We start from the raw sequence: 23783 nt of genomic DNA, 5'->3' as shown, positions 1-23783 counted from the left end.
CCTTGGTCTTTGTTTCATCTTGGATCAAAGACGCTCGGTGGAATCAATAGGCTCGCTTGATCACAATAAAGGACCAGCTAGAATCCAAATAAACACAGTCAAGTCAAGGTCAGTGGAAGAGTTCTGTTTTCCTCAATCCTAATGTTTCCATCCAAACCCCTTGACGTCACGTCAACCCACAAAACGAGACGTCTTTAACCCAGAGCGGAGCATAAATCCCAGTCCACGGAGACATAATTCATCTCTAATGAAACCAAAGTCTCATGTGTAAACCTACAGTTCTCATTTATCTGCCAGTTTAGACAATGAATAATGGAGACAATAAAGAAGGTGGAATATCATGAGAGGTGAGGGTGATTTACAGGCTATCACGTTGCATGTTCCAGTGGAGTAGGCACAGTCCCGTGGGAGAGCGCACTGTTTTGTAAACATCAATGCTGCTGCTGACACATATTTGAATATTTATGGGCCTTAAAGGCAGGGACGTGCAGAGAATGTTAGAGAGGCAGGGGCTGGAATTTCTAAAAGGGCCTTTTGGTGAAAATATCGAAACTAGCAGACCTCCAAGCTCACAACGCGGTGCGCGTGTCGCAGCGCGACACGTTGTGAGCTTGGAGGTCTGCTATTTTCAGTGATACTGGAGATGTGGCGTGCTGCATGGATTTCTACACAGAGAGGGCAATTCAACATAAGATGCTGCATTCAAGTTCAGGAGAGTTTGGACAATGACATTCATTTGAATGCTGCCTTCTGGTATGGCATGTAAAGGGGGCATTTGCATTTCTTTCGCCATAGTGAAAACTGCATAAATGGTCTGAAGAGGGTACTTTTTAACAGACAAAAGGGCAGGGGCTCAAGCCCCCTTTGATGTCTATGTGTGCACGTGCCTGCTTAAAGGTAGCGTCCCCTGAAAACATCATTTTCCATACTAGTGTCCAATGTTATGATTGTCTACTGAAAATACGAGTGTGCCAAATACCAAGTAAGTCATCGATGACAGTGCAGTTAAAAAAAAAAGGTCTGTTAGTAATTTTAGTGAAGGTTATTGCTCCGCTTCCCTTTGTTGTCTCATGCCAGGAAGTATTTTCTGCTCTTTTTTTTGCATTACTGTCTCTGTCATTCAATTACCATGATCTAATGACATGAACTGTTTCCCCATCATCTGGATAAAATTTGGATTTTTCTTTTATCTATCAGGCCTATTTCGATGTCTTGAAAATGTCTTAAAAGCTACTTCAGAGCCTAGACACTAAATCTTAATTGTGCTTAATACTGTGCCTTTTAATAGAAATAAAAACCTGCTGTGGTTGACATCACCAAACCGTTCTGCTCTTTGTGGGCTCGCTGCAGCAGCAGCGAGCACGGAGCACACTATAGTTGTTCTCACTATTTATACAGTATATAGACCAGGGTTCCCCAATTAGTTTTCCCCAATGGCCGAATCATGTCTAGGGTACCAAGCTGAGGGCCACAACATTGCAGGGGGCGACGGTGGCGTTCCCACTACTCCAGCGACAGTTTTTGTCGTTGTCGGGTGAAAATATTTTATGTCCAAAACCATTCGTTTTGAATGTATCATTTTAAAAATGATTTAAACTAGTGAAAACAGCCGATCTACAAACACACAACGCCTCGCGGTGCGAGGCGTTGTGTGCTTGTAGATCTGCTCTTTTCACTACTTTTGTGATTTGCAAAAGAACGTACAAATTTGGAGATACGAGATTTCCACCCGACAACGACGATATACTAGTGTTGTTGCTGCTCTTATACCACCATTATTACTGGGGTTGGCGTGGGCCAGACAGTAGCCCCCCGCGGGCCCTAACCCTATTGGGGAACCCTGATATAGACTATAAACTTTGGCACCTAGTATCTACTCCTACATACTTACACACAGAAACACCATTCAAACTTTAAACATGTTCAGCTTATTTAACTTAATTGATAAAACTTTTGACCCTTTCACCTAGAAACTTGATTCACAGTTAAAATGAATCCACATTACTGTGGACATGTATAATAGTTGAGATTTTTACTTTAACATATTTTGTAGTTTTCTAAATATTTAACTTTAAGCACCCATTGCATTTTCCAATGGGTTTTGTTAGTGGGGAGAGAGAAGGACACAGGAGGAATGACCCATGTTTCTGTTAAGGCACTGTGACCACAATTTCTACACTCCAGATATTATTTTTACATCACCAGGTTTGCACAGGTCTGCTCTCCAATTTAATCCAAAGATCTAAGCTGTGTGATGTATACATTTTGAGCCAAGACCATTAATATCAACCCATGTCCCTCTGCACTCTAGTAATTAGTGCACCTGCCGATGGCTAGCCTGTCGGTCAACATTGGCTGCTCAGTGGTGCTGCAAAGTAACTAGGTACAGTACTATACAAGTGCTTACAGTGCACAGTAAAATTTTGAGGTACTTTTACTGTCCATTTTTGTTACTTCTACTCCACTACAATTACAGTATTTGACCGCTTTAGTTACTTGTTACTTTGCATATTTTATTATTAATACAAAACCTACAGCAACCACATACTGTACACGTGTGACACTTATAAGAGCTTTTAGATCAGCTATTTTCTGGAGATTTGAGTAATTATAATTTGGTACTGTACTCAAAGTACACACACACACACACACACACACACACACACACACACACACACACACACACACACACACACACCCTATACTCCTCTGCCACCCCACCTCCCACACCTCATAATATTTTGTATTTATTTTTTTAGCTTGAAGCGATCCCACATTGTTTCTTCAGGAACAATATTATCTAGTTACTGTTACCTTTTTACTCCCTTAAACCCTATATGTAGACCGGGGTCCTCCAGGGGTCTATACTTTTCTCCGTCTACCAGATCTCTTCAAGGCTAATAGCCGATCTTCAATATATTCACCAATTCTCGCCATTATGTTTGTTTATTATGCAGGCATTGACACCAAGGCTTTCCCACCTGCCCCTGGCAGGTAAATAAAACTCTCAGGCAGGTAGAGTCTACTTTCAGGTTGCCCGACAGGGCAAGTGCTAGTTTGAAAGGGGAAGGAACAGTCTATAAACACAGCAAGATATCTGTCTAAACACCTGAACGTGGCCAGAGCGCTCTGTCTTCTGGTCTGTGGAATGTAAAATAAAAGCACTGTTTACCTATTATGTGCCGTTTTCACTGCAACACTTAAAAATATAAAATAGGTGTGAACCCAAAAATTGAGGATAAAAATTGAGGTATGACATTTTTAAATTGTTAAATTGAACGATAATTCAAATTTTCTAATGGACGATTTACTTTTCAGGCAAGTGGGCATGACCTTTGGGCAAGTAGAAAATGACCTGTACTTGCCCGACGAGCAAGTGCCTCTGAGACCTTAGTGTCAACCCCTGTATTATGACTAGAATAGTGAAGCTAGGGTTCAAGTGGTTATGGGTAGCATTTCCAGGTTATTGTGGAGTTTTTACCCCATCATGTTTTTAAGTAGTATTTGAAAGAATGCCTTGATTGTAATCACAGGTACCCCATAAAACCATCGAATAACATCTACAGTATTCTACGTGAGAGATTTGTGCAAGGCCAAGATTTACGGTTAAAGCTCATTTACAGCAAATTCCTTTTTTATGATGCTCTCAGAGGATATTTAACAAGCCCAAATAATGATATAAAAATGTGTGTGCTGTGTTTTTCTTCATCTCCCTTTTTAAATGAATTTAATTTAGCATCATTTGTATAGTATAGTCCACATAGTCCCATGTCCTCCGCTCATAGGTTTAGTGTTGATCTGTGCTGACACGTGGGGATTCTCTGGGTAATGAGTATCACTACAAACTCCACCGTCATCGGTTTATTTTTCTCTTTCTTCTCTTTTTTGCTGCGCCGGTCGATGGGTGACACTCCAGAGAAATCGATGGGATGCGACCTTGTTGCCAGACGCAAGGTTGCTGCAGTCCTGTCACACATTGTGTCTGGAGAGCATGCTAAGCATGTACAGCCTCACCTCAGTTTATAAGGCTGAAGCAAGAGGTAGAATATATATAGAGGTAGTCTCTTATATACCAGTACACAGTACTACACACAGTGAAAGCCTCAGCGTTCATTTATCTTTTTGCAACTCTGAGAATCTACAAATGTACCCAAATGGACCATAAGGGTCCATTTATGCCAGACTTAAATTAACACTCACACTTTTTGCAGTGTACATTTGTTGATGAAAAGCAATCCTTCACAATGGGAATTAATGCCTTCCCATTCTTGTTCGTTATCTCCTATTCCCTTGCCCCTAACCTCCATAATATGCCTCTTAAGTGGGAGTTTTGTTTGAGTTTAATTAGCTTTGGAGGAGTCTGCAGGAACCTCATTAGAAAATCAAAGTGGCGAGAGGTGAGGCAGTGCATACAGTATAGCAACTGCTTTGTATGATGAACACTTACCAAACAAACAGCCGGGACAAGCAGTGAATATATAGCAATGAAGCCACAACAGGGACTTTAATTACAGATTGAACTTTAACCCACATCCCTTTCTCCTTTCCTCATTGAGAAGAAAACTCTGTGGCTGGCTGTAATTGCCCACAGAAATGTCCCTAAACAGAGCTGACTGGTTAATATAGTAGATATATTTTTTCCCGTTTTTAGCGAAAGTGTAGCTGTGGCTTCTAATCGTGTTGGCTAGTCAAGCGCACAAGATGGCTCATTATCTTCCACATAAGACAACGGATCATCTCAGTGATGATAAGGGGGATACCCCAGAGGAATTGGCGAATGCCTGGAATTTCCTGTTGCCCTATGACATGATCAGGCCTCTCCATGGGCGTGAAGACGTCTGTGTCTGACATGAGGAGGAAGCCAAACGTAACTCTTTCGAGGTCTAAATCGTGTGAAAAACAAATCGGAGGTCACAGTGAGATTCTTCTCCGCTGGTGGGAAAAGCAAATCATGTGTGAAGCCTCTGCACTCAGTAACCATGGCACTCGGGCAACAAGTTGCCACCCCATGGCCATGCTAGGGATCCTCCCTACTCTTCAGCGTGAGTCCGTTTTCCTTACAGAGCCTCCAGCATGTCTCTGTCTCCAAGGGATTCATTGTGTGTGCTGTTATAAGAATGAAGGACAGGGATTTAGTAAACCTGCCTACAATGGTAGCAGGGTTATTCCCATCGGACTCTCTTGGCTTCTATGGGGCTGCCTGACCTTTTTTAAAAGGCATTGATCTACGAAGCAGCACGGAACAGTCGGGCGGCAATATGGGTACTGTTGAAAAGTGTAACCTTGGTTTGACTCATTAGTCCCTCACCTGCTGCTAATAGCAGATGGTCCGCTGAAGGGCAAAGATGGGATTCCTTGTAACCATTCAAAGTGTTTTGTTGGTACCATGAATGCAGTTGTTCTGTCCCTTATTGCTTGGGTCATCGCTTCGTGCATATTCACTCGAAAAATGCTTCAATGGTGTGTGCTGAACATTCAGTTATTTTTTTGCCATTGTGCTCCAATTTAGGCAGAGATAGATGATACAGTAGGGTCATGTTAAGTGAGAGAGGGAGAAAAGGAGAGAGAGAGAGAGAGAGAGAAAGAGAGGGAGAAAAGGAAAGAGAGAGAGAGGGAGAAAAGGAGAGAGAGAGAGAGAGAGAGAGAAAGAGAGAGAGAGAGAGAGAGAGAGAGAGAGAGAGAGAGAAAGGTCACCATGGTTGAAGTTGTTTTTCCACAGAGCTCACATGGTTATGGCAGGGCTGCTCAGTGGTGTGTGGGTGAGAAAGTCCTGGGAGATGAAGTGGAGCCTGACAGCAGCATGCCTCAGTCTCATGATATCCACCTGACCCCCCCTCCCCTGTTTCCCAGCAAAGCCTGCTGGTATGACTGCTGCTCAATGTCTGTCCAGACTTATTACTGTTACTGCCCCCTGTGTACAGCCTACTACACAGTCAAATCCTGAGTGTTACTCTTACTCGGAGATTGCACAAATGTAACCAATGTACACTCTCTGAGTGTACAAATGGACAAATTAACACTGAGAGTTTTCGACACTCATCATTGCATTGACCAAGTACTTTACTGTAATTGGAGAGCCTCTTTTATGACTTTCACTGTCTTGGATGATAACCTATGCCTATGGCTTTCAGGGACACGTTGAGGGCACACTTCATGAGCTTGCCCTTTGTCGTGCCATTATGCTGGTCGGTCACATGCACTTGCTGTGTGGGACCCAGTTGTTGGCTGCTGTTGTTGCCTCAGCAAACAGTTTTTCCCTCCCCTTCTTTTTTGTCTGCTGTAGGTGGGGGGAAAAAAGAGTGGGAGGCTGTGTTTTGTGGCCAGAGGAGACCTCTACATTACTGTGAACACATTCCTCACAGCTGGAGGTCGTACTGGGCCACGTGTTCCCTAATTAATACCTGAATGCTGCTCCTACTATTATTATAACTGAAAAGGAGGGAGCTATCATGGGTACTAGGGATGCGGTATCGGTACTTGTGGTATCGGTACTCGCCCCGATACCGGCCTATTTTGCGGTATCGGTACTCGTCCGATACTGCTCACAAAGCACCCGAGTACCCTGTGTGTTCCGCCACTTCGCCTTTCTCTCTCTCTCTTAAAGTATCAAAAGTAAAAATACAAAATGTTTGAGCATAGCAGGTCTAGAAGATCATGCACAGTACAGGAATGTCCATGGGCTAAACCTGAAAAAAAGTGAAATGTGTGGCAGTTGTGCCATGTTCTGGGAAAGCAATGCAATGTAATGTGTTATATACAGCCAGAAAGTGAGGAACATCTGATAAAAAAAAAAAAAAAAAAAAAAAAACGTAATTTAAAGACATTTTGTATTATTAATTGTACTCGTATCGGTACTCGGTATCGGCGAGTACTCAAAATGAAGTACTCGTACTTGTACTCGGTCAGCAAAAAGGTGGTATCGGGACATCCCTAATGGGTACCACATGCCTTCCGGTATAGGCAATCTGACATTTTAGCTCTCCCATTTGCACCGTTCAACACGTTTCAATTGCGGGCTAATTAAAAGGTTTTGACTGTTACGAACGGAATGCCTGCTGGATAAAGATGTTGCTGACTGGCTCCTACAGACCACAGTGCATTTTGATGCCAGAGGGCCTAAACTTGGAATAAAGTGCTGATCCTTCCTCTGTGTGCAGGGGCGTCACAAGGGGGTGGGGGGGGGGGGGGGGGGGGGGTAAGTGGGACTGAGTTACCTGGGTCCAAGGTCGAGGGGGCCTTAATTATTTTATACTTTAGCTATTGAAAAATAGCAGATATACAAGCTCACAGCACGGCACCGAGTGCCGCCCTGTGAGCTTGTAGATCTGCTATTTTTGAAAAGTTGTGAAAATGGATGCAAATCTTTGAATATATGTATTTTTTAAGTGAACATTTGTAACTAAAATCTTGCCTCTGGGGGGTCCCTGGAACTAAATATTTTGAGATGGGGGTCCATGGCCAAATACATGTCATTTTCCTTGACATGAAAAGGTTTGAGCACCACTGACATAGAAACAAAGGTTTTTCAAAAAACCTTAGAAGGATTTGAAATATTTTTTTCAAAAATAGCAGATCTACAAGCTCGCAGCATGGCACTCGGTGCCGCGCTGCATGTGAGCTTGTAGATCTGCTATTTTTCAATAGTTAAAGCACAAAATAATGTGTGCGTTCCCAGTCTAAAGGGGCCCGCAGTGAATCCTTGCACCCAGGGCCCAGGATTTGGTGCTACGCCCCTGTCTGTGTGTCACACACACAGCCCCCAGCCTCAGGAATGCCACGGGAAAGGAAGGGAGGAGGAGGAGATGGAGGCAGGAAATACTTTTTGTCTTTTTCCCCGCTGCAGTACTGTGGAATAGACGATCCCTTTTTAGGTCATCCTCTCTGAGGTATTTTGGCTGGGTAATTAATCTAGAATGTATCGAAACAGATATAGAACCAATAGTTATTAACCACTTAACCCTGTATCATACTTCGTTGTACAATGGTGGTGTACAAAAATATTGACAATCTATAAGCTTGCAATGTGACACGTTGTGAGCTATGGTAGAACTGCTGTTTTTGCTGTTGTTTTAAAAATAATTGTTAATGAATTGTAATTGAGGCAAAGGTTTGGACATAATCGTGATATTGTTTTGAGTCCCAACTCTGAGGCTTATATGGTAGATGACGTATCGAGATCTTATTCTACAATGAAATATGACACTTCTTAAATAAAAGATATTGACCTAGTTTTTCCTTCTACCGGCCCAAGGGCAAATAAACGTATATGCGGGAAATTATATGCAACATAATTAGGGTACGTAAATTTGACCTTGAATTAAATTGAGACTAATAAAAATAGACACACTCCCAGGGGAGCCGACACAATAACACTGCAGTGAATTAAACTTAACAATTCAACGTTGTTCACAGATGGGTGCGGTTACAGCTTATAGGGGCTAGCATCACAGGAACTCAAATCTATAGCTTTACCCCACTACTAATGTGATTATCTCCATGGCAAAGGGGAAGCGACTACAGGATACCCCTCTGCCGTCAGGATAAAACCTAATTCATACTTTGTCATACAAAGATAGCAGATGTTTGACTGGAAGAAGAAGAAAAAAGATTACTCGATGTGTTATTTTCAGTGAGCGATGTGGTCTTGCACAATGGAAGTGTAACAAATTTAGCTTTTGGGTTTATTCTGGACCTTCCAGAACTACTGCCTTATTCCCCCCATCTCTTTTAAACAAGAATTCTGTTCTCATTTTGAACGGTTTGGTTCTGGATTATCTGCAGTGAACAAGAACCAGAACAAAAACACAAACACAATGTGGGGACAAGATTCCCCACAAGGATAGTAAAAGCAGAAAAACTTGTCCTTATATGGGAAAATGTTTAGGTCCCTCATTTCCATGGCTAAGAAAGGTTTTTAGAATTGCGTTAAGTTATAGATTCAGGTTAGGATTAGGCATGTAGGGGTTAGGGTTGAAAATGTGACACCCTCACTGGGATATATACAAACGTGTGTGTGTGTGTGTGTGTGTGTGTGTGTGTGTGTGTGTGTGTGTGTGTGTGTGTGTGTGTGTGCGTGTGCGTGTGCGCGTGTGCGTGCGCGCGCGTGTGTGTGTGTGTGTTGTGCGCGTGTGCGTGCGTGTGTGTTGTGTGCGCACGCGTGTGAGGAGGTCTTCGTATCGTTGCTTCCTGGCCAGCTGTTCCTGCTGTCAAGGTTTGCATGCGGATGTCTATTTCATCATGTGAGACATCCATTGTGTTTGCTATAGGAGCCATAAATACACACACACACACACACATGTAATCAATTTGTACCAGGCATGGTTGTAAAATAGCTTTAGGACTATGAAGCATCTACATCTCACAGAACTACTGCTCCCTTGTACAGTCAGTATGTGGCATTAATATATTTATGGCTAGAATATCCTGCAGCACCCCAAGACATGCCAGTGAAAACCGAAAACCGAGTTTGTTGACAAGTGTTATGGGACTGACTGTTTTGTTGAATCTCAGAGTTAAAGTGTGCGTGCGTGCGTGTGTGCGTGCGTGCGTGCGTGCGTGCGTGTGTATTTGTGTGTGTGAATTTGCTGATACTCTGCGCCTTAATCTCATGAACAACGCACTGATACTCTTCTTGCACTAATGTCATGAACAGTACAGTATATCCCAGATTTCTAAACTTCATGTACATAATGGTTGGATGGTGTAAATATGTAGATACCTTATTGTCTTCTTTACCCCCCCCCCCCCCCCCCCACACCTTCTTTTCTGTCTCTCTCTGGAAACAGTCAAACAGCTGTAAACTTGTGATTTGACAATAAAGGTGATTGTGACTCTGAGGAGGATGTGATAGCCAGTGCACTGAAACGGATGTGCTGCCTTCATGGATGTAAAAATAACACTGAAAGAGATTTACATCTACAGGAACCTTTTAGGAAACCCCCCAACAATCTTTGAACGCATGCATACACTGAAAAACCCTCAGTGTTATTCTTTTTTTGGAGCTGTGTGAAGCACAGGCTCCCTATACGTGGCCGTGTGGGTCTGTCTGTGTGTCTGTGTGTCTGTATGTAGCCTGAACTTCCTAAACTTCGGCACGCTACTAGTCCCACAGTTTTGCCACCACACACTCGCGCCATATGTCAAATCGACCGGCTTACTCGGGAATAGTGGGCTAGTAACTTGCTAAGAGAAAGGTTCAATAGTTTAATTGATATTAATTTATTAGTGAATTAATTTTCCCCATTGACTTATAATGGGAATCGCAAAAACTCACATTCAATTATTTGTCTCTCGCAAACCATAGGGGCTAGAGTTTCAAGACTTGGAGAGGAGGTTCATAATGATTTCAAGGATTAAATAAAAAATAATTGTGTCATTTGGCCGCATGGTGGCGCCATAACACCCCACTTTACGTTTTGGCCTGTAACTCTTGAACCGTAGGTCGGAAAATTAAAAATATTTTTTCCCTGGATTCCTTGGGTCATGACGCATCTCCCCATATAGGCCACGCCCATTTGCGCCATGATAGATTTTCCGCCATCTTGAATTTTCTCCAAAACACACTTTTTGCTCCTTTTCCTACATATTTTCTTCAAATGTCACAAAAATCGGTACACATGATCCACACACACACACACACACACACACACACACACACACACACACACACACACAGCTCCACTTCACACGGGTGTGATTTTTGGAGCTGTGTGAAGCACAGGCTCCCTATACGTGGCCGTGTGGGTCTGTGTGTGTGTGTGTGTGTGTGTGTGTCTGTATGTAGCCTGAACTTCCTAAACTTCGGCACGCTACTAGTCCCACAGTTTTGCCACCACACACTCGCGCCATATGTCAAATCGACCGGCTTACTCGGGAATCATGGGCTAGTAACTTGCTAAGAGAAAGGTTCAATAGTTTAATTGATATTAATTTATTAGTGAATTAATTTTCCCCATTGACTTATAATGGGAATCGCAAAAACTCACATTCAATTATTTGTCTCTCGCAAACCATAGGGGCTAGAGTTTCAAGACTTGGAGAGGAGGTTCATAATGATTTCAAGGATTAAATAAAAAATAATTGTGTCATTTGGCCGCATGGTGGCGCCATAACACCCCACTTTACGTTTTGGCCTGTAACTCTTGAACCGTAGGTCGGAAAATTAAAAATATTTTTTCCCTGGATTCCTTGGGTCATGACGCATCTCCCCATATAGGCCACGCCCATTTGCGCCATGATAGATTTTCCGCCATCTTGAATTTTCTCCAAAACACACTTTTTGCTCCTTTTCCTACATATTTTCTTCAAATGTCACAAAAATCGGTACACATGATCCACACACACACACACACACACACACACACACACACACACACACACACACACACACACACACACACACACACAGCTCCACTTCACACGGGTGTGATTTTTTTCTACATCTGGCTTTGTGTATGTCCGTCTGTCCGTCCGTCGCAACGCGTTGTGAGCTTGCAGATCGTCTATTTTTTGGCAAAGACATTTGATAGAGAGTGAAAAAAGGACTGTCTCAAGTACGTATATTATAAGTAGCTTGTACCAATTATAGAGGGTTTAAGTGGTACCAGATATGCAGCTCTGCAAATAAAAGGTGAATTGATCCCAGTGCATGATGGAGGACGATATCACGATAAATACAATCTCCACGATACGATTATCATGAGTGTTTTTTATCACGATAAACGATAATATCACGTATTTTCCCATCCCCACTGCTCACTGCACACTGGTTGTTTATACTCAGACTTTAACAAATTCTTTCATACACATAATTAAACCTAATATCTTTGTCTTTTTCTTGTTGTCTTCCAGGAGGCGTTTGTGGAGCTGTATGACAGACAGCGGGACTCGGTCTTCGGTTGTTCCTGGCCCTCCATTAAGACGGTCTTCGGCCTGGCTGCTCTCGGTGCAGCGAGCCTCACCATCGGAGCGTACCTTACACAAAAGTGAAAGAGATCCTTCCATCGGACTTCATTTCTCTCCTGTCTCCCTGCGCCCTTTTTACTTCCTTCTCTCTCCTTTCAAAGACGCTTCTGCCTCCTCAGAGACGCTCCCGCATATCCGGAAAACCTGCCTCTCTTCAAAGCTGTCTCCCATGAACTCTATGAACTCCTCCATTTCAAAACAAAGGCACAAATCAAAACTGTAGGAAATCAATTCGCTGCCCGCACAGTGCAAATAATGTCATGAAAGGATGCAGCTTAAATGTAATCACACAAAGTTGAGGACAATGGAGGACTCGGATGAAAAAAGGAGGGTTCAAGGGCATGTGTCTTTGTTTTGTTCTGCCTGCTTCTGTACTAGTTGTAGCATGAACCTCGAGTGTTTAGTGTGTAGACGTTGCATGTGTCGGTATGGCTAAAGAAAGTAAGCTCCTCCTGGACCTCTCATGGAAGACTTGATAATTAGGGCGCAATGAGTGCTACCACAGCACAGAGGCCGCATACACGCCACCCCGCCCCTGCTTGTTGGGGTGAAGAACCCTGTTTGAACTGTGGACTCCGGTTACCCCCCTCCAGCCATCCTTCAAAGGACTTCCTCCGCACAACAGCTGCTCAGAATGTATAATGGAAACAGCCAGCCTGGTGTGTTTCTACTGCTCTCACTCCTCAAATACCAAGAGCAGCTCCAGTGAACTTGCAACACACTGCAGCATTGCATTATGCTTTCCATGAGCGAGGGTTGGTAGACTGAGCTCGACTGAGTTTGCTCAGTTTGCTTTTTCTTTAACGCTCCCTGACTGTCAGTTTCTTCTTTTTTTTTCATGGCACACCAAACCACAGCACCCATGCAGGTTTGCCATAGCAAAGGCAGAGGTGGAAAGGAATTTTGACAGAGTGAAACGCACAAAGGCTGGCCCAGAATTTCTGTTCTTACCTATGGGGTGAAGAATGTTAATACTACAAAGAAAAACGTGAGATGGCTGAAAAATAAATGATTGCATATATATGGTATTGCAGGAAAAAAGACTGTGGGTGGCATGAATGGACAATCCCATGGTGTGGATTCCTCAGGCTTTCTAAAGCCCTTACAATACACAACCCTCAGGCCTCACATCCAGCCACTGTTAAAATTCTTCATCTGGAGAGATGAATACAGTACGCAAGTATAATCTCACTTGGAACAGCACCTGATGACAGCATTTCCACTAATTATTTTTCAGCAACAGCTCTTCAATTTTCTACCTCTGTTACAGTTGGGGTTTTTCCCCCCTCTTTTTCTTTCACTCAGTCTCTGGATGTATTGTTTGGCCTTACCCGTTTTTCAGAGTCAGAACTGAACTGCCAAACCCCTTTAACATGTGTCCTCCAGCTGTTGCTGGTCTGACTCTGAGGGGACAAAGGGGCCCCACAGACTATATTGGTCATGTTAGAATCCACACTGACAAAAGACCATGTTCACATGGGTAGCAAATCCTAGCATGGATCTGTAGCAGCAGGTAACTGTAGTAGACAGATGACTAAGGCACACAGATTTGATATGGCAAAGACTGTCCATTTGCAGCCTTGCATATTGTGTACTGTTGAGTTGGAATCTGAGAGGTCCCTTGTCCCCTGCTGCAATACATTCAGTCTGCAAAGGCAACATTGATTTATTATTTTCAGACTATTTTATTGATGTTTGTCTTGCATTACTGTCTGACAGTCAGAACATTCTGAAAGGCATAGGCTATAATACATTTTTTTCCTCTCAATGCATTAGCCTATATAGGCTCTTTTCTCTCTCTCTCTCTCTCTCTCTCTCTCTCTCTCGCTGTCTCTCTCATTGAAAATCTTCAACTTCTTTGTTGCGTCAGTGGAAAATATTGTCCTCACTCAACTAATACCTGCTATATATATCTGTAACCATATTTATATTAGAATTGGGTAGAACATTACAAATAACAACAAAGGAGTTACATTTTCTATTTATTGAGAGGTACCAGAGTTTTAACAACACCATGATGGAAAATCGCTTATGTTTCACTTTTTTATTTTATTTTTTTATTTTCATGGATTCACACTGTAACTATACTATTTTCTGGCTGCTATCGTATCAAGAAGAAATCATGTTGAAAGGTGAATTTCTGTTGTATTAATCAGCTATATTAAGGCTGCTATACTATCAAGTCCTGATTTAATTTTCACTTAAAGCTTAAACTGCCACAAAGTTACAGTATAGTTCTAGAAAGCTGGAAACCAAAGTTAACTTGTATTAATCTTTTTTAATAATAACAATAATAATAATTAAAAAGAGAGCTTGAAGAGAACACTTGTAACTTCACTTTCACTTTCTGTGAAAGACCTTTGAGTGAGATTTTGTAACCTCTCTGTAAAGGGTTTGTCATGTAGAATATACTGACCTGCTTGGTGTAGTGTAACCTTTTGTCAGCTTTTTGTGCGCCATTGATATACAGCACTTACCTGTAAAATATAGACCTGCCAGACTGAAACCTTACCTGTTGATTCTCTTAATCAGCCACACTAATGACACACGGTGTGTGATGTCCCATATATACAGCTGTTAAATTATGGACGGGAATAACAGTGTAACAGCAATACAGTCATTTTCATATTCTCTTCTGTGCATATATGAATGTAGGCACTATGGTTGCTGTAGTGTACTGTTTTATGTCTATAATATCAAACTTGTAGCACTTAACAAGTGGATTGTGTTTCTGTTGTTTACTGCTATATCCACAATAAGCTAGCGGGATCAATATTGTTCCTAAATAAACCAGATTTCTCAAACAATCTGCGCCCAGGTTTCTCTGCTTTAATAAATCATTGTGTGTGTGTGTGTGTGTGTGTGTGTGTGTGTGTGTGTGTGTGTGTGTGTGTGTGTGTGTGTGTGTGTGTGTGTGTGTGTGTGTGTGTGTGTGTGTGTGTGTGTGTGTGTGTGTGTGTGTGTGTGTGTGTGTGTGTGTGTGTGTGTGTGTGTGTGTTTCTTGAGGGAAAAGATGCTTTGAGGGAGTGAGAGATGGAGATATGGAGGATTTTAGGCACAGAACAGTATCTCAGTAGTACTCCTGTGAGTTTGGAGTTGTCTAGCCAGTCCTTTGTAGAGCTGACTGTGTCAACATGGCTGTCTGCATTAGTACACACTCTTGTTCTGAAGGGCTGTGCTGAAACAGTGCAGCCGCACCCCATCACACTTCAAAGCTGTCCCCAAACACTGCACTTGTCTGCTTGCCTCGTCTCCCTCCATACGCAGCTAAACGCGACGAGTGTGAGAATCAAATGCCCCGAGGCCAGGTTTCTACACTCTCTCTGCTTCTTTTCTCATCACACTGGTCTTCAAAGGCAGTGGCGCTCCACAGAATTTGTTAAAATGATGATGCATGATGCAGTAAAACTAATGTTGAAAGAGAGTGAGAGAATGAGGGAATAGAGAAAGGCCTCATGTGAGGGGATGTAGTGTATCCCCCGGAGGAGACTAACACGAAGAGAAGTTAATTTGGGCTGGAGCCCCCTGAAATTTGCGCTTTCTCTCTCTCTCTCCATGCATTTAAAATGCATGACACGCTCTCAAGAAGTAGAATTTTAAATCAACCCCAAGACTTTCAAAAGACTGTCCAGTGTGAGAGAGAGAGAGACAGAGAGAGAGAGATACAGACATTGGCAGTCCAAAAGCAGGAGCAGGGGCGTCACACCAAATTCTGGGCCCTGGGTACAAGGATTCACTGCGGGCCCCCCATGAATGTTAACTATTGAAAAATAGCAGATATACAAGCTTGTATATCTGCTATTTTTTTGAAAAATCGTGAAAATGCGTGCAAGAAACCTATGTCAAGGACCCCCAAGATGATATGTATTTGGCCACGGACCCCCATCTCAAAATATTTAGTTCCAGGGACCCCCCAGAAGCAAAATTTGAGTTAGAAATGTTCGCTTAGTTAAAAAATACATATATTCAAAGATTTTCACACATTTTCACAACTTTTAAAAAATAGCAGATCTACAAGCTCGCAGCGCGGCACTCGGTGCCGCGCTGTGAGCTTGTATATCTGCTATTTTTCAATAGCTAAAGTATAAAATAATTAAGGCCCCTCCACCACCTTGGGCCCTAGTAACTCAGTCCCACTTTCCTACCCCTTGTGACGCCCCTGGCAGGAGGCAGTGAGTGAGCTACTAAAGCCCCTCTTCTTTAGGCCTACAAGGTGTAGAGGAGACGTTCCCAGTGCTGGATATCACAGGGGAGATTGAGAGATCAAAGCAGATTGTCTGGAGTAAGTCTAGTCCAGCTTTACCCCTCATTTGGAAGTCCATGTGATCTATCATCATCTCATTTAATGCATCAAAAACATCCTATTCCACTGTAACAATTTCTGAATTTCAAGTGGAAGCGAAAGATCCAATAAGGGGCTAATGATCTATTACACTTGTAGTTGCTATATAGCAGGCTATATCATCATCAATTGGATACCTACACAATACACAGTATTCTAGTATAGAATGTGTTAATGTGTCTAACCCTGAAAAGTGTGTTATAGTGTCACCTTGTGGTTGCTGCCTGACACTGAAAACAAAATGTTATCCTGTAGGCCAGCCAGGGGTTTTCAACAGGTGGTCCGTGGAACACTGGTGGTCCGTGAAGATATCGCATGTGGTCCCTGACCATGCATTTAGGAAATGAAGATGTTTTTCTTTTTCTTCCATGGAACAGTGCATCGGGTGACTTATGATGATGTGTCAGTGTTGTCAGTTACTGGGAAGTTGGAGGGTAAGAATTCCACAGAATATGTCTCAATAAGGATTGCCTGATTGAGTCATCATTATTAGGAAATGTGCCCATATAATCACTTGTGTCTGCACATAGTAAGGGGATTTTATAAGATATTTGACCAATCTGCGAAGTAAATCGTTACCAAGAAATGTCTTCACCAATGTGTTTCTAAAGGTGTGTAATTATATGTACTAAAAGGTTGAAATTCAACTCCCGGGGGAAACCTCATAAAAAAATGATTAAAAGCTGTGCTGAGGGTCTGAGCTTTAGACCAATACAACATTTCTCACTGCAAGTGTATTTTGGTGCTTTTATTTAATTCTTTTGTATTTTTAACCTTGAAAAGTCAAAGTACTAGAGCAATGTAGGAGGACTGAGATTTGAAAATGTAGCCTCTGCAATAAGAACCTGATCTTTAGACCACTACACTATCTCTCATTGCAGATACTTTTTGGTGCTTTTGAGTATTCTGCTGTATTTTAACCTTGAAAATGTCAAAGCACTAGATCAATGTTTTGTAGGAGGCCTTAGGCTACACTTGAACATGGGAACTCACCGCTGAAAGTCTGATCTTCAGACCACTACAGCATCTCACTGCAGGTCTCCTCTAGTGCTTTTGAGGAATTCTTTTTTATTTTAAGCTTGAAAATATCAATGTAATGCAGCCAAGTAAGAAGACTACGTTCTGAACATGGAAACTCACCACTGAGGGTCTGATCAGCACTATACCATCTCTCACTGCAAGTATCAGCATCAAAGTGCAGGAGTGCAGTTCAGGGAGTGACCTCACACATTTTCACATAAAAGCTCAGATAGGTGTAATTTCTTTCCATCCTGAATGACAAGCATTACATCAAGTCTCACAGCCTCTATCTACCACTCATATAGATGGCATATTATCTTTGTCATTTCCCGCTAGTTTGCCGGTTCGAATCTCGATCACATAGGGTAGCCAAATTCCAATTTAACTTTTCATTTTATTTTACTGTGGTAAATGTCATCTTTTTATTTTTATGCTTGGGGGAGGGTAATTGATTTTTCCCTCCATTCGGAGGGAGGGTCATGGCATTTTATATCAGGGCGTATACATTTTCTCCAGTAGTATCCCTCTTTAAAAAACGACCTGTCCCTAAGGACAAATATGTAGGCAACGTATGCTGTTCGTGGACTACAGCTCAGCATTCAACACCATTGTCTCTGCAAATGGCATGTGTGACTGGTTATTTATAAGACTTCCTGTCAAACCGACATCAAGAGGTGAGAATGGGCAGCATCACATCTGACCCCCTGACCCCAGACACTGACTGGAGCACCCCAGGGATGTGTGCTGAGCCCTCTCCTCTACTCCATGTACACGTATGACTGCACAGCCACACATGACTCCAACACTGTCATTAAGTATGCGGATAACACAACAGTTCAGAATCGTCAACCATAACAAGTCTGATTATAGAGATGAGATCAACTCACTGGCTCTTTGGTTCCGGGAGAACAACGTCGACAAGACCAAGGAGGTGATCGCGGAGGCCACGTGGAGATCCTGCGCCCATCCTCTTCGATGGCGCTGCAGTGGAAAGGGTCAGGGAGTTCAAGTTCCTCAAATTAAACATAGAAGAGGAGCTCAAATGGGAGACACACACCACACGTGAGGAAAAAGGCTCAGCAGCGACTGTACTGGTTCCCCTGGCTGAAGAAGTTCAGAGTAGGACGGGGATGCTCCTTGGAGCTCGCCTCTACTGGGACACAGAGTAGGATTAGTACCAATAGTCAACCATATAGTCAGTACCAATAGTCAACCATAGTCAGTACCCATCGTCCACCATAGACAATACCCATAGTACCCATACCATAGTCAACCATAGAAAATACCCGTACCCATACCATAGTCAACCATAGTCGGTACTCAATGGGTAGTGGGTACTGATTGGTAGTTAGTTGGCCAATGGAAACAAGTCTCTGGCTTTTTTGTGATGCATCCATTAGGCTTCTAATGTGTAATAGGTTCAATAGCTGACTGTGTAAAGACACTCTAAATCAGGGGTTTTCAAATGATTGTAAACAAGGGACCACCACCCTGATTGGCTATGGGCGTCAACACAAACAGGACGTGACAGATACGGGACAGAAACACCGAAGGCAATAATTGCGTGCTCTGCTGGCATAAGTAATAAATCAAGCCTTTAATAGTCATTATTTGATTTGAAACATACATTAACCACTTCAGCCCTTTGGCTATTTTCAAAAGATTTTCTATACATATTGGACATTCTGCATAATGAGTACTTTTAGTTTTGGTACTTTAAGTACCAGTATGTACATTTTGATGTGAATGCTTTTGCACTTACACTCAATTTCTACTTTTGATTGATACTTTTACTTAAGTAAAATAAATGTGAGTACTTCTTCCACCACTGCATACATATGATTGTTATTGACTTCCACATGTGTTATAGAAAATAATTTAAAGCAATTAACAGCATTAAATAAGGTCCCCTTTTCTTTCTCAAGGAGATTGTGACATGGATAAACACAGCTCTTAAGACCGGAGTCTAAAGGCCAATGTAACTCCTTATAACTCCTTGGAGCATGCAACTATTTGCAACCATTATCCCCGATGGCACATTATCCCCAATGGCAGTTGCAAGGAGTTGCATTGTGGGTGTGTGGCCTGGCCTTAAAAACATTTTTGTTGCAAGTTGCGACTAGTTGCATTGGTGCGGTCTGGCCTTTAAATATCTATCATTACCATTTTCTGTAGTTAAATTTACAATTATTTATCATGACCCATGGTGAACAAATGTCATGTTATGCTTTGTTACAAGGCAAAAATGAACTGCAACTCATCTTAAAAGTACATTCAGTGTCAATTTATTTTTCTGCAGACAGAAAAATAGAAAAAAAAAAGTAAAACAAAGAACATTCATAACTTGTTGTGTAATTTCTCATGCTTGCACATGTACAGTACGTCTCGATCGGATACAAAGTGTCTTTGAATTTAACATATCGCCACAGTATATTTACAAAAACAACATTAAAACCGAAGTCTCTTTAAACCCGATCTTCTGAAACATTCATAAAAATAAAGCTTTCTCTGGCACATTTGCTCAAAATGCTCCTATATTTACAGTGAAAGACGGAGATGAGTCCTGTCAAGCTACAGCACAGGAATACAGCTGTGGGACACCATGTTGCTTTGCATGGTAAATTCTAAGTTTCAGATATTTGATGTCCCGTTATACATAAAATGCAGGAAGAAATGTCAAAATATACTGAAAATGACTGTCCTTTTCTCGTCTTTTCATAACAAAGAAAATGCAGCAATTTCTCACAATAGACTACTAATCCTCTTTCAATATAGGAAAAGTGCAACACCTGACCTAGCATATTTCTTGGCTGACAAAGACTTTACATTGATAAGTCACTTAAATATAATAATCCACCTGCCCTTTCAATGTTTTAGTGTCACAAAATGATTTCAAAATGTATGTATTTGGGGAATCTGAAGTGGAACAAAAATTATAGTATTTTCTGTATTGGTGTGATTCAGTTGAGTTTCATAACATGTTACACAGAATGCTCTGGTTATAGATATCTTTTTCAGGGAGAAAATACATGGTCCATTATCTAATTGTATAATAAAACCAAATTAAACGGTAATTTATTTTTGGCTGTCTGATACAGTATGCAAAGCTACTATGGGATGAGAAACGTATTACTATAACAATACATAATTATGACCGATTGAAAAAAAAGAAAATACGGTCCCGGTGGAAGAAAGCCATAACGAGAGTCCAGTGGTGCCTGGAAAGCGGACTTAAAACGATGATGATGAATGTTCTTCAAAAAGAAAATCCAAAAAGAACATAGAAATAAATGCACTTTGGAATCATTTTTGGCACAACTAAAACCTTGCTTAGTGTGAGAAGGACAAGCAAAAGGCACAAATAATGAAATATTGGGCAAGATTTGGGCATCAATTCCTTCAATGTCACTGGCTAAAAGATTGTCAACAACATTGATGAAATTGCCATATTCTGTATGAAGTTTAGTTTTCTGCCAAAATGATAAATGTATTTTCAAGGAAGGCTGGATTTCACCAAACACTGAGACATTGTCAGTTTCCCTGACTGCGATGATACAGTAGGAGGTCAATCACTGTAGAATGTTTACCTTGGTATGAGTCATGCTACAAAGAGTAGTTTGGCACTGCTGAAAAACAAATGACAGAGCAGCATGATACAGGAACAACACAACCCAATACACCAAGGCCCTATTTTATCAAGTCCTCCACCAGATCAATTCTGAGGGGCAGACGCACTGAGGAGAATGTGCCTCGGTATCTATTTATGTGTGAGTGTGTGTGTGTGTGTGTGTGTCTGAGCAGATCATTCAAACAAAAAGCAGTTCTATTCAGACAGCCGATGCTCCAGTGTAGGAGCTTCACTTCCACTTAGTCATCTAGCTCTTTGGTTTCCAAGCCTTTATAGTGCATCAGCGGTGGGCTGCTCTGCGACCCTCAGACTGGCCTTACGCAGCCTAGAGCTGTGATCCCTGCCTCGAATCCAAGATTCTCCCACTGTGTCTCCAGTTCTGGTGACGCGTCCTCCCTCTCTCACTCTGTCAGGGCATCCTCTCTGCAGGCGTCTGGACCAGAGGAGACAGGAAGAACAAAGGGCAAATTAGGACACAAAGGCAGGCAAGACACATCCCAAAACACAGCTGTGGTTGTCACTGCTTGAGGGGGGAGGAGTTGGGCTGGTCGATGTGTCACATTTCAGTCACAACACAGCTTATGTTTCATTTGATGGGGTTATGGCCGAGGCGTACAGCAATCAATCAATCAACGTGGAAATGATTCAGTAATGAAATTGAGTGAATCTCATCATTCGGTTACAAGCAGGCTGACACAACATATAACTTGAATGACGCACAATGAAACAGGTTGCCAATGACAAAACAAGCACGACACAACCCAAGCCAAGCTAATGGTTTGCTTTGTAATTCAATGTATTCTCTATGCAAACAAGCTTTTAAAATTTCCAAGCTGGAAAAAAAGCTTGGAAATGTTTAAAGCTGGTTTGCATAGAGAATACATTGAATTACCAAGCAAACCATTAGCTTGGCTTCTCTCAGTGTGAATGCAGCATCAGACAGGTTCAAGATCATACACATGAAACAAGTTTGTCGTGACGTGCACAGTAGCAGATGCTTAATACATGTATTTATGCTTAACACATGTAATGAAAGCAGACGTTTTTTTTGAGTAGCAAAATATTTTTACCCCTTTTTCTCCCAGAGTTAGTCATTATGCCAATTACCGGTAATTCCTCCCCACACACCTGTGTGTTGTCACTGCTGTTAAACCCTAATGGCTCCCCTGCCAGTGAGGAGCCCCAAACGGGAGGACATAGCAGGCTGACAGTAGGGATGGGACGATATGAAAATGTCAGGTCATGATTATTGTACCACAATAATAACAATATTATTATAATTATAATTTATGATATCATCACGATAATCAAAATATCCCCAACATCCATTATTCTGGGGCGGAACGTTTGCCCAAAAATAGTAGATCTACAAGCTCACAATGTGCCAATAGAGATTTTTTAGAGTGAAGGAGGAAAAAAAGACTATCAAGCACGTTATTCACTGGTCCGTTTAATCAAAATTATAGAGGGTTTAAGTGGTACTAGACATGCAGCTCTGCAAATAAAAGGTGAATTGATCTCAGTGCCCGACAGAGGACAATTTCACAATAAACGTAATCTCCACGATAGTATTATTCTGAGAGTTTTTAATCCCGATGAATAGTGACTATCATCCCGTCCCTAGCTGACAGGTGCCGCCCCTAGCCCATAGGAGCACATTCAGCGACAAATATCACCCTCCCCATCTGGCTTCCCTCCCCTGAACACAGGCCAATTGTGTTCGCACGGACGCTCGACAAAGTCGGATGCACCGCAGACAGTGCATTCGAACCCCGTCTGTGGTGGGCAGGCACTTTACCACTGCGCCACCCGAGCGCCCACTACGCTTAGCTGTCTCCACCTTGATTCATCAAAATGAAAGGAGTCGATTCTACATTAGACTGCATCACGCTGGCATCTAGCAGGGCAATCAGACAGGCTGGCAACATTCCGCCTCAGCCTCACACCGGGTGGCCGACCAGAGCCAGGGCAACATGCCTGATTCCTACCTGGTACAGGTTTTACAGTGCAGGGTGGGGGGAGAAGAGCTCAGGGTCCAGGAGGGAAGGGGGAGTTTGGGATTAGCAATGCTGGGCATCTATACCTGCTGGGCTGAGAACCAGAGCCTGAAGGATGTCCGACAGGGAGATGATACCCTCAATACTGGAACGTTCATCTACTACCACCAACCTATGGACCTAGAGAGAGACACACAGTTATTTAAGCCCCCCTCAATATTTGTGTCTTTCAGCTGTTAACCATTGTCCAACCTGTAGTGCTGAAGAGAGATTTCATGAGCACCAATTTTTGTCAAATAATAGCATTGTGTCTTAAGTGCAACATTTTAATTTCCTCTTGAAACTGTATTTTGATTAAAAACAATTGTTGCATACTGTGTTGTATATAATGTATTCTTACTATTACTATTATTCTATGCTTGTATTATTATAATTGGCAGCCTATAGTAAGACACTATGGTTTTCACTATGCTGGTTTTCAATAAATAGACCGTTATTGATCCCACAAGGGAGGTTCGGTTCAGTTGCGACACTGGCACTGGGTGATCACACCAGGTTTGGAAAATGGCTAAGTGATCTTGCCAACTTGCTCACTTTACATGTGAAAGCGGAGTATACCCGTAAAGCTGGCTTTTAACCAAACACGAATCGGTGGCGGAAGAAGGCGGAAATCGCCTGTTGCCGACAGGGTTTTTGGCAGTTGTGGAGTGGACCTTTAGTTTGCTACTGCTGCAAAACCAAGTCTAAATAAGCCACATACATTTTCCCGTAGCACATTTTAACTAAATAGCATATTCACAATCTCAACTCTCAATTTCCTATACCAATCAAC

The 23783-nt window shown here is 42.2% G+C and overlaps 2 protein-coding genes across 2 annotated transcripts in view; one reads left to right on the top strand and one right to left on the bottom strand.

Moving 5' to 3' along the window:
• bcl2b (BCL2 apoptosis regulator b) overlaps positions 1–12756 on the top strand; it is a 37025-nt gene extending 24269 nt beyond the window's left edge. Inside the window, exon 2 of the mRNA XM_080726280.1 lies at positions 11851–12756. Coding sequence (XP_080582406.1) covers positions 11851–11988 — 138 coding nt within the window. The 3' untranslated portion in view covers positions 11989–12756. The remainder of the gene's footprint in view (positions 1–11850) is intronic.
• A 6888-nt stretch (positions 12757–19644) lies between these two features.
• The window catches only part of LOC308284610 (5'-AMP-activated protein kinase subunit gamma-1-like), a 38785-nt gene continuing 34646 nt past the window's right edge, over positions 19645–23783 (bottom strand). The window contains exons 15-16 of the mRNA XM_080725290.1: positions 23038–23131; positions 19645–21387 (exon numbers count right to left, since the gene is read on the bottom strand). Of these exons, the coding sequence (XP_080581416.1) occupies positions 21356–21387; positions 23038–23131 (126 nt within the window). The 3' untranslated portion in view covers positions 19645–21355. The remainder of the gene's footprint in view (positions 21388–23037; positions 23132–23783) is intronic.

This window comes from Nannobrachium achirus (genome assembly GCF_963921795.1).
Source record: "Nannobrachium achirus genome assembly, chromosome: 5".
Classification (NCBI taxonomy): Eukaryota; Metazoa; Chordata; class Actinopteri; order Myctophiformes; family Myctophidae; genus Nannobrachium; species Nannobrachium achirus.
This window is presented reverse-complemented; position numbering and strand designations above follow the sequence as displayed.